Source organism: Anas acuta, chromosome 1 (assembly GCF_963932015.1).
Source record: "Anas acuta chromosome 1, bAnaAcu1.1, whole genome shotgun sequence".
Classification (NCBI taxonomy): domain Eukaryota; kingdom Metazoa; phylum Chordata; class Aves; order Anseriformes; family Anatidae; genus Anas; species Anas acuta.
In genome coordinates, this window is record NC_088979.1 from 170,204,346 (window position 1) to 170,216,549 (window position 12,204).

Here is a 12,204-nt window from a genome sequence, read left to right on the forward strand (position 1 = left end):
TTTCTAACCGGAGCACTAACCCTATACCCAATAGCTTAGATAAGAGATTCTCCTGCCTAAAGTGCAGTTTCACATCAATGTTATTCCAGCTTGCTTTGCAAGAGCACATTCTGGACCATTACTGCACTGCACAACTATTATTTGGAAAAGGACACGCACACAAAAAGCTCCACAATAAACCAACCCCATGAGAGCACTCGAGTGTACCACTTCTGTTGGAAAAAGCACTGTACCTTCCTTCCACGTTTTTATCCTCCTCCTCAGCAGTACAATCCCTGCTCAGACCCTTCCCTTTCACACACACTTGCTCCATCTGTGATTTAAACTGGTGAAGTTAGTCCTGGTCTGATGAAGACTCTCACAGGGAATTATTATATTGGATGATTTAATGTGCTTGGATTAGAGCTTGCTCACATTTCACTGGTTTGGAGCAAAGGTACAGCAAGGCCTTTAATGCCATCTCCTATAGTATTCTTATAGTCAGAACAGGCAGTGATCAGATCAGATCAGTAAAGCAAGTGGAAAACTGGCTAAATGGTTGAGCTTGAAGGGTTATTACAGGTGGTATGAAATCCATCTGGCAACTAGTTACTAGTGGTTCTCCTCGGGGACAGACAGTGGGGCTAGTGCCATTTAACATCTTTATTAGCAGCCCAGGTAATGGAATAGGGTGTGCAGACAGGTATCCCCTCCCATATAGCGGAAGGTGGGTTTCTGTTCAGAGGAACCCAACCAGGCTGATAGGAACCTCATGAAATTCAACATGGACCAACGCAAATTCCTGCACTCGGGAGAACAGCCCCACACACCCATAGAGGCTAGGGGCTGCCCAGCTAGACTGATTCTCCAGCCTTGCAAAAAATAAAACAGGGTCTCAGTGTACAATGAAGAGGAACGTGAGCCAGCAAGTCCTCACCACAAAGGTGGCCAACTGCACCTTGGGCTGTATGAGCAAGTGCTGCCAGCAGGCTGAGGGATGGGGTCTCCCCCTCGCTCCTGCCCTTGTGAGAGTGTTGCTGGAGTCCAACGTGCAGCTTCGGGCTCCCCACACAGACACTGACATGATGGGGTGAGTCCTGTGAAGGTCTACTAAGATGGTCAAGGGGTGGAGAACAGTATATGAGGAGATGATGTGAGAGTTGCATTCGTTCAGCCTGGAGATGACAAAGTTAAGGGGAGAGCTTGTTAATGCCTACAACCACTAATGGGAGGCTGTGGACAATATGTACCTGTTGCAATCACTGCTCAGAGGTGTACATCACTGGATATATGTACAAGAAGAGAAAGAAAGCAGGTAAAACTAAAAACAGTAATTATTTCAAGTCACTTCTAATTCTGTAATTCTCACACAAGTTTCTCACTATAAATTGAAGACTGCATTTCAATAAACTGCTTTCACTATAGCAAAACCTTCCTACAAAAGCAGCAGCAGCTAGTTTTTCAACTTTAACTTTGGAATCTGTGATTTGTATGAACCATTAAACAGCCCTCATTAAACAAGAAGTTATTATGAACTTGAAAATGGGATGTATATCACCTTTATTTCACATTTAGAGACAAGAAATTGTAGCAGATGGTCAGTCCCTATTTATATACAAATTAATTTCTTTAACTGTTCACACTTAGCCTGGAAATAAAATTGTTCTGGTTTATTCTACATCATGATCTACTAGCGCTCAATGAAGGCAATAATTAGTTTACATTTCCAGCCCCAAGAACAGGGACTACGGTTGGAGATATCAAACTAATTCATGCTAGACTTGACTCTGCTCAATGATGGTGCCAGTCTCAACTACAGGAACTCCAATGGCAAGAAAAGAATACAAGCACTACTTGATTCTACTATACACTTTCTCCACCAATTCAAGATATGATATTGCAGATTTTTTTTTATTATTATTAACAAAAAATTTCAACTCCAGTTTCCGTGCAACTATGTTAGTTGCCCTGATGTTAGAAGTAGCTATTTCACTTGACTGGAACCGTTACTCCTCTGGTCCATCAATCTTCTGAAATTGTCAGCTTGCAGCATCAGCAGCCAATTCGGGATCCTGAAGGTTAATCAGCAGTAATGCCAGGAGAGGTGCCAGCATTATCTAAATTGCTTCAGAGATGATACCTCTGGAGGTAACACACTTGACGTGAACGTAGAGATAAAGATAATGCAATGCCAACATTTTCCATCAGGAGTTTTCATTGACAATCGAAATACACCTCAGCTTGAAAGCCATCACATATAAATCAATAGAACAAATCAGAGCGAATAACACACAACAATCCATTACTGAACAGCAATGATGGAGACAGAGGTGAAAAAAAAAAAACAAAAAACAAACAACCAAGACTTGACACAGAAGAAATACACCTAGTTAGCAACAAATTCTTAAGTTACACTTCTCTCTTGCACAGTAACATAGAATCAGGATTTACCCCATATTTAGTTTTGTATTGTAAGTACAAATTACAGTAATATTACACCTATATATAGCGTACAGACATCTTCACAGTGCCCACGTCAAGCATTCATGCGTTTCTGAGAGACCCCTTAAGTAGAACACAAGTGACTATAAATCACTGGAACACAGCACTTGAATTTTCATGATATACTTTTGTCACAACACTCATCAGCACATGAAAACCTGTTTCAGAGGTTTAGGAGTTTGAACTTGAAGTTCAAGCTAATTCTGCCTTCAGCTTGTCAGTCAGAACAGACTGCACTAGGAAACCTCTGCGGCATCACCACAAATAGGAGATTCGATCACCTAGTCACTGCAGGCCCATGACAGCGATGGCTCTTTGCCTGGCACCTGGTGAAAAGAAACAACATTTAACATTTTGGGCTCAGGCGGAGAGCTCGAGTCACCAAGTATTTCCAATTTCTGCTACAGGTTTCCTGTTTAGTCTTCAGGAAGCCATGGGATGTAGGCAGGGATTCAGTCAGGGATGAAGGTGCTCAACTGTAAGCATCTAGACTTGCACTGCACTGGAGATGGTTTAAGGGGAGGCTTCAAGAATTACAGAGCACTCAGCTGGGACTAATCCAGCTGACCCCCTAGGAGGGGCTCTGTGCAGTCACCTAAGCTTAGACCTCCGTATCTAAGACAGCTGCATGCAGACGGAAGGCCCGTGTTCTTCTGGACTACCTGCTGGAAGCCAAGCAAGAAACATCGTGTGGCAAAGATACATGAACGTGTTGGTGACAGACTAACCCAATCCCCTGGCCATGCTCCACGGACCGTATCTCCGTAACACAGAGACCCTGCACAGTTGGTGAAGGAAGCTTGGACACCCACAGCTAGGCACCTGCTCTGAAGTCTACCTTGAAAAGCTTACAGATAGACTGAGGCACGGAAAATATTGCTCGCATACTCATTCATTAAATTGTAAGGTATTACATGATGGGGGAAATGGGTCTATAATCATAGTGCCAACCATTCTTGAGAACATGGTATTTCCTATCACAGATTAAAATGATGATATGAAACTTCAAATTTTCAAGTACTGAAACTCAGAACACATTTGAATAGATGGCAGTCCCCTAGAAACACAGCAGTACATTTTTTAAAATAATGTTGAAAAAGTATTACTGCATCTAGATCAATATTGAAGAAAAAAAAAAAAACTGCAAAATTTATGGATCCTAAACATGAAGCTGACCGAAGTGGCAACTGGTAAAGGTTAAGCATTACAGAGGAAACGTAGGAAATATCAGCACTCACCTGTTGCAAGTTATCAGCTCAGCTACTGGCTGGCAACCAAAGAATGCCACAGAAAAATTTCCAGTCACATGCACGAGACATATGTTTGAGTGCAAGCTACCAAATTTTGACAACATGCATTTTACAGCCCACTTGCTCTATTTCAAATGAACCTTCAAACTGTTAGATAAGTGAACACCCATTAAAGCAAACAAACAAAAAAACCACCTCTATAGAGTGCTTGCATCTTTCCGAACTAATGCCGTGAAGACATGAAAATTAACCGACCTTGAAAGCTCACTATAGTTTAGGTTCCCTGTGGACTGTAACTTCAGAATTATTTAATTCATTTTAATAGCAAAATAAAGCACAAAACCCAACAACTTCATTACTACTGTAAGGAATGGTCTATGTACAAAGATCTGTTCTTTGCCTGGTCTCTGTGATTCTTGCCTTTTTACTGCAAGACCAGCACGAACACAGAGCTCTCAGAAACCCGTCAGTGCTCACAACGCATCAAAGTGCCTCAGAGACCCACATCACAAGGCATCCCAGCACGCCTCTTTCTTCCTCAGCTTCCTCTGATTTGTGTCCTACACTACATTCAACAAGCTTTCTCAAGTGTTGTTACTGTTACAGAACAAGCAAGTTTTAATGTTTGACCATTAGCTTTTATTTTAAACTGTTCCTGACAGCTGCCTTAGGAACCTGAGTATCCCTTCAACGTTAACACCCACTGAACCGCATCTTTTTAACGTGCGTTTCCATTCTGCAATACAGACGTGGTTTCATAGTTACCCACTGACATCAGAGAGACTCCCTAGCAAGGCAGGCTTCCAAACGAGTGTTTTGGTCTTAGCCCTAAGATGTGCTCATTATCAGCATTTCTTTGCAGAAGCAGACGGATTTAACCCAGCGAAGAGAGCTGCCACGTGGATCTCGATGGGCAGGAGTGGACGACAGGGAAGAACTGCATGAACTAAAGCTGTGTTCACAGGACACAACAGACAGCCCCTCCAAAAGGAGGAAAAAAAAAAAAAAACACATCTATTTGCTCCACAATTAAAGAATTTTAACAAGTTTGTTTTATTCAGAAATTGCTCAAACCTTTTTAATTTTCACTCAAGTAACTTAATACTGTTGGTTGTCTGCAAGTAGGCTTATTAATAAAAGGAAAACGAAATTGCAAAATTGGATTCTGTTATTTTTCCTAGATACAGCAGATCTACTTACAACACTGTCCCCAAAATACGTCAGTATGCCAAAGGTGTACAAAACTCAATAAATAGTTCAACAACAGCAATCCTGCTCCATCGCAAACACAGGTCTGGAAGAGAAACAGCACAGAGGAGGATATCAAAAGCTACCTTTCAGGAGTCTCTGGAGGGCACTTCAACTGACCGAAGCATTCAAAGGGTAAAAAAAAGCAATGCTGCTCTTCCAACAGCCACATAAGGCCGAGGGGAGTTGAACACTATTCCTTTTCCAGACATACTGCTCCAAATTACTCCAGCAGCAAACACCCTAAACACACAGATGCCACACAACTGCCAAGCACGCTTCTGCCCCACCAGGGCAAGTGTGTCCATAACTGTGCAGAGCTGATCAGATTTGTTAGCTATTTATTAAAAAAAAAAAAAGCTTGGTTCACTTAAACAAACAAGCCAACCCACTTCAACCTAGCAACTACGAGCTTATTAAGGCCTATGTACCAAGGCGTTAGATATGGCTGAAACAAATCTGGGCTTCAGGGTGACTAGAACTTTTAGTATGCTTATTTTCCCCCTTTCTGCTCACTTAACTTCTGCTTAATAAAAATATTTTTCCTAACATTTCTAAAGTTTCTCGCCATGTGAAACCGCTTACCCAACTCAGATGCAACTTACTGAGGAGTATTTTCATCCAGTACACAAATCATATTCCAAAAGTTAAAAAGACTTGTTTTACTCAAGTTTTTTTTTGTTTTGTTTTGTTTTTTAAATTCAGCCATGAAGTACATGACAGAATGGTTTGGGTTGGAAGGGACCTTTAAAGCCCACCCAGCTCCAACCCCCTGCCATGGCAGGGACACCTCCCACCAGCCCAGGTTGCCCAAAGCCCCATCCAGCCTGGCCTTGAGCACCTCCAGGGATGGGGCAGCCACAGCTGCTCCGGGCAGCCTGTGCCAGGGCCTCACCACCCTCACAGTAAAGAATTTATTTCTTAAATCACAAAGGATGACAGCACAAACTCGGATAAAGCCAGCTTCCCGCACGCCCAGCACAGGACACCGCAAGTTCAGTCACTAACAGGTTGAAACAGCCTGTCGAGCTCTGCAGGGGTACCACACACTTCAGTCCAGAGTCAGAAGCTAAGCACTGCGATGCTCTAACACGGAGCAAAGTTTAGAGCCCAGAGTATTAAAAACAAGAGAATTAACAGCTACACAATTCTGTTCTCTAGGAGAAATGTCAGATTACTTAAGATAACAGGAGCGTGACTGATGCTGGTACTAAAGACTGCTTCAGCCTCTGTAATTTCAAACTCCAAAGATACTGCTTAATTCACACTCGCCCTGACAGCTTCTCTCCCATCCCAGGCTGGCGTCCACTTTTACAACTGGGAAATGGAAACAAATTGTGAAAATAAGAATACGTTTTTTTTTCCAGCAGCGTCATTCCTTGTACATCTGCCAATATAAGCAGATTTGGCACGCAACAGATGTAACCAGCAAATCGCTCTTTGGTCACCATGTACACATATAACTTTCATGCCTGCTGCACTTCTGTAGTCAGTGCTGAAGTATCATGCAGGACTTCATGCACTTATCTAACAGAAGCAGGTGAGAACACCTAGCAACGAACAGATGAGGGTCTGGAATCAAGTAGTAATCACTATTTGCTGCACTTCTGAGAAACAGTAAGACTACGACATTAATTAGTCCCCAAATATTGCCAGCAACACAATTTCAAACCCAGGGATTCTTGGTGGAGCTCACATTTTACATCCCAAGTGACATCACCTGAGAAAACCAACTGTTGTGCTCACAGGCATGATTTGTCACACGGAGCAAAGATGAGGTGTGGACTCCATTTGCATGGAATAATAATGGATGCACACTCCATTATTTTTTAATTAAAAATAATATGCTAACTAGAGGGAAAGAAGTTTTCCTCATAATTGTGTCATGAGTTTAACACTGAGAGGGAGAAAATATATATATAAATTCAAGGTTTCTTGACAGATTATCAAACTGTCATCATCAACCTTAGAAGCTACTGTTAGGTGATCAGACTTACAACTACATGATTTCCACATAAATATGATTTACAAAAAAAAAAAAAAACTCACAACTTTACAGACTCAGAAGTAATTGAAAACTAGGAGATGAAAGCGCTGAAAACAGCGAAGAGCTCAAGTTCCATTTCCGACAGGGTTTGAGACCTTACTTCAGTCTTCTAACAGAGGATAAGATCTCAATGCTACAGACTTCAATAGCCGTCCCCTTCTGCTGGCACGCCCCAAAATCCCATAAAGCTCTTCAGCTGTGTCATCTGCCTGCCTGTTCAAAGAAACACTTCAGTGTTTTGGTCTCTTTGTACCTAATAAATACAGCATTAGTTCTGAATAACATATGCATTAGAAGCACCATGAAAAACTGAAACCTAAAGCCCTACTGAATTAAACAGACGCTAAATCATTTGAGCAACAAGTAGGTTTGAGAACTACACCACTACTTTTAGCAGCAGCAAAACTGTCAGCTACATTCACTTTGCAGAATTTTAATAATATTAATAAAATAAATGAAGCAGACATCTGTGATTTCAGAAATGGGTGACCGTATCAAATAGCTGTGAGCAAAGCTTTAGATTACCTCAAATACTGAAAGGACTATCAGAAGCAGTTTACCTGCATGAAGTAGCTATCAAATGTAACCAGCAACTACAGCAGAGCTCAAACCTATAGAAACACTCCTAGCCCAAAATTAAGCTATGACAGTAGGACAACTTTACAGTGTTACACGGAAGCATACATATTAGCTGCAAGGTAAGCTCGTAAACTACACTGGAGGCGGTGGTTGTAAGATCAGTCTAATTACACTGAAAGTATAAGCTGAGATTGTAAGTAGTAGAAATTTACTTTAAAAAGCCTATGTTTAAATGCAGTTCAAAAAGCTGGTGCTGCTCCAAATCAGTTGGAAGAGCATGCCATTCCTCTGATGGCTCTAGCCAAATCTAATCACGAGCAGAACAAGTGCATGTAATTAAAATACCTGTCCAGCAGCTGCTGTTTGAGAGGAAAGAAGGATATTTGTTCCCTTAGAGGGGGGGGAGGCTTCCAGACGCAAGGAAGTTGGAGCATTTCCTGCAACCGCTGTGCCGTCCTCCTGCAGGAACTGCTGCTCACCCAGACCTCCACAGGAGGCCACGACTCGGAGCGGCACAAACTCCCCCTCTCTGCAAACACCTTTCTGCACTGTTCTGTAAAGGAAACCTACCTGAACTCCAGGCAATGCAACAACTTCATTCAAAACACTTCATTAACAAAGTAAGCAACACAACTTTCCGCCGAAGTATAAACAAGAACACGAAAGTCATACTTGCACGTGAACTGTAAGCGTGCTAAACACAAACCAGGAACTGCACGTGCAGTGGCTATCCTAACCCACAGCACAGCAAATATAATGAAGTGATATTAAAAACACTTTTATTATCTTGCCCATCCCCTCCATAGATCTTGAAGACAATAAACATTATCACAGGGGGGAAACTTGTTCAGAGACTGAACAACTTCTTTGGAGTCCCACAGTTTGGAGACCATGGAAGAAGCACCCCAACCCGCCCCCAAAACACACAGATTTCTGTCCAACAGACTGCCACGTTTCTTGCCTTCATATGACAACACCCTATTCCTCAAATCACACGGGCAGTCCCCTGTGACTTATAACCACAGGTATCATGCCCTGCTACGGTGCGCGTGCCTCCGAGCCTTTCCCAGCGAGCACAGCCCCTTCGTTTCAATTCATCTACCGAAGCACGTAATGCTTTACGGGACATTAAATACGCTATCACTTAATTGGAGCAACCGTCAGATTACAGACATAATTACTTTCTTCCAAACTGGCAGAGGCTTTTTAGTATTTTCCCAGTTTCCCCTGTGGTTTCATGGTATAACCCCAGTCAATATATCAGCGTTTTTCCTTCAGAGATATTTTCCAAACCGACCAGTGACCGACTGGGAAGGAGCTGCGCTGCCTGCGTGGGGAGAGAGCCACGCAGTTACGATGTGTGCATCAAACGAGGGGAAACTGGACTTTTTTCCCTCTGCTTTCAAGCACCCCTCCTCCTTCAGCCCCCTGACCTCAGGATGCGAGCCGGCAGCGAGCCGGCACGGGCAGCGACTCTGACAGCTGAGCCCGGGCTCCGTGGGCTGCGGGCGGCTGCAGGGGGCACCCCCAGACCCCTGCCCGCCTCCCCCCGGCGACAACACCTTCCCCGGGGCCCCCTCCGGGGGTTTGGGGCCGGAGGATGCGAGGCCGCCAGCCCCAAACTTTATCCCCGGGCTCCTCCGGGGGCCGCCGCGATCGCTTCCCCCCGCCCGGCGCCGCCTCCCCCCTCCTGCCTCCTGCCCCCTGCCCCCGGCCCGCGGCCGTCAGGGCGGGCCCGGCCGCTCCTCACCTCCTTGACGGGGGGAAATTTCTTGCGGCACTCGAGGCTCAGGCCCCGCAGGTCGCCCTGCATGTTCTCCAGCAGCTTCTTCACGGCTTCGGGGCTGCTGGTCCCCGACATGGCGGCGCCAGGGCCGGGCGCTGCTGCTGCTGCTGACGGGGACCGGGCAGCGCCTGCGGCTCCGCGGCCCCGGCCGACACGTCCGCGCCCCACACCGGAACCCGCAGCCGCGGCCCCTTCCCTCCCTCCTCCCTCTTTCCTTCCTCCTCCTCCTCCTCCTCTTTCTCCTCCTCCTCCTCCGAGCCACCGCCTCCCCTCTCCCACAATGCCGGGCGCCGGCAGCGCGCCGCGTCAGCCCGGGGGCGGGCAGAGGAGCGGGCCGCGGCCTCCTCCCGGCCGGGAAATTGGGGGAATTACGAGGTGTTTTGGTTCAAACGCTGTCCCCCGAAAACACACGCAGAAAGGTGTCCAGCCGCCAGCCGTTGGTTTTCGTAATGCTCCCCGCGAAACCTCAGGCGCCGCAGCGGGATGGGGCTGGCTTGGGGCTGCTCTCGGAGGGAGCGGTTGAATTTCACAAAATGTCCCTCTTGCAAGAGCGATTTCTCCATATTCTGCTTGCTGTGCGTCCCCAGTCTCAAAGGCTGTCTGCCTGCAGTGCAGGGCGATCCTGTTCTAATTCCCTACCTCCACGGAACCGAGAACTTCTTCACCTATAGTCCATACTTCATACCATAAGAGTCCTGGAAAATTGTCAAGCAAAATGGGGGATAACATTTTACTTGAAATAATTCTATTTTAACTAATGGATTGTCTTCAAACTGTCCTGAAGCCTCCAGTTTTATCCAAACAGTGTTCTAAGATGGTGTTTTGTCTTCTGTGCCTGCACCTTTCAATGAAAAAAGGAAAATAAATAGTCACAAATTTGAGCAGTTGGTGTTCATTTACTATGATCCATGTTGCAAACCATACCATAAACAGGCTGCCAGTGTTATTATTCTTAGTAAGCACATCCATCTGTAGACGCAAGTCTTCAGGTACGCAAAAAGTGCAGGATTGTTTGATAACTAACTTGTTTTAAGATCAGTTCCTTCGGGTAAACAGTTCAGGATTTCACCAATACGTTCAGTCAAATAAAAACCAGGAGTCTACAGCATTTTAAAGATTCAAAATGCATCTATTCATGTATTCTCAAATACTTTGATTTTTATATGTTTAATTTTAAAACAAACAGAAAAGTCTTTTCAGTAGAACTATTTATGTGCCTAATGAGTAGGGATTTTCCTAAGGATTTTCCTAAGCGCTTACAGTTGGGGCTTCAGTCTCAGAGGCAGTTCACAGCCCAATCCAAATACCTCGATAAGAAGCCTGGATGGTTTGCTTGGAGAATGAGGAAATTAATTAAGTCAATTTATGACTGTGCATAGGTATTTCTTAAGTAAGCTTTAATTGTTTACTTCCTTTTTGTTGTTTGGACATTTCCACCTGGGTGTTTTGGACAATTGACTGGACACGGTTAGCTGTGGGCCTGTCAGTACTCACCAAGTCTGCCTGTCTGCCCGAGTACAAATGAATAATTTGTTGTGGAATAAGGGTCTGTAAACTGTTTTATAATACTGCCTTTCTAAAGAAAAGGGACCGGGCATTTTGGGTAGAATTTGAATGAACATCTTGAGCTAGGGTTTCATACTCTTATTATTATCCCAATAATCAAAATGAGGGAGATGAGCAAGAATGTCATGTAGCCATAGGACCCTATTAACAATTGTGAGACAAGTAAGAAGAAATGAGATTAATCACATTTAAAGGAAGCAAATTAGTATGTATTAGATCGTATGTATGTACTTCCTGCAGACCTTGTTGTTAGCTTAATTAAACAAGAATACTGTAAACAGCCAGTTTAGGTGGGGGACTACTTTTACATTGTGAATGCCTGTTCAACTAACATATATGGAAGATAGATGACTTTTACTTTAATCAAAGCCATAGCAGTTGATTTTCCCTTCTTCACAGAATAATGCCTTACTTCTGAAGTAAAAGTACCAAAATAATAGACTATTACTGCATTGGAGTAAAATCGACAAGACGATGTTACACGTCTCTTAGGAGTAAAAGTTTTATGCGTTGTTTGTGTTGTAATTAATACTGTTTGTGTGAAATGATGGTTTCTTGAATAAAAGAAAAAAACAGACTATTTAACAATGTTAATTATTTTTATAATGTCAGCTCGTATCTGCTGATTATCTGTCTTTTCTTATTGCAGATGTGTATTGCCATAGAACTGGAAGCATGCCACAGGCCTATCATATTTGCAACACCTTCATGGCAACCCTTTCACCTCTATTAAATGTACCATCTAAAAACAATTTTAAGCTTTTTTTTTTTTTTTTTTTTTTTTTTTTTTTTTCTGGCTGATATTCCATCCTTTTTGCTAGTCTTAATTTGTTTGATGCTCAGTGTTGCAGATCAGGAAAAAGAGGACCATATGCTACTCTTTTCACACACAGAAAATATGAATGCATTTGAGTCTTAAAATAATTTTCTCATTACATTACATTAGGTTTATTGGTCTGTTGAGATCAATGAAAAAAGTCTTTTCTGTAGCTCTCCAGTTGTCTATTACAATGCATGGTATTTAGCTTTTAGTTGTCCCCTGTCCTCTCTGCAAATTAACAGCACCCTCCTTTATCTACGTCAAATGAAAACTGGACATAAAATTGTAATAGTACCCAACACACAGAACAAGAATTCAGAATTATTCTTAAAAAATCCTGTGACAGTGTAATCTGAGGAAATTTTTCTGGTACTTAAATTAAGATTATTATTTTTTAATATCACATTTTCTGCTTATACATGGTGAC

At 43.3% G+C, this 12,204-nt stretch overlaps 1 protein-coding gene across 2 annotated transcripts in view; it reads right to left on the reverse strand.

Moving 5' to 3' along the window:
* Window positions 1-9,613, reverse strand: part of MON2 (MON2 homolog, regulator of endosome-to-Golgi trafficking) — a 71,270-nt gene extending 61,657 nt beyond the window's left edge. For both annotated transcript variants that reach the window (XM_068669327.1, XM_068669326.1), the window contains exon 1: window positions 9,356-9,613. In XM_068669327.1, coding sequence (XP_068525428.1) covers window positions 9,356-9,466 — 111 coding nt within the window. In that variant the 5' untranslated portion in view covers window positions 9,467-9,613. The remainder of the gene's footprint in view (window positions 1-9,355) is intronic.
* Between the last annotated feature and the right edge of the window lie 2,591 nt (window positions 9,614-12,204).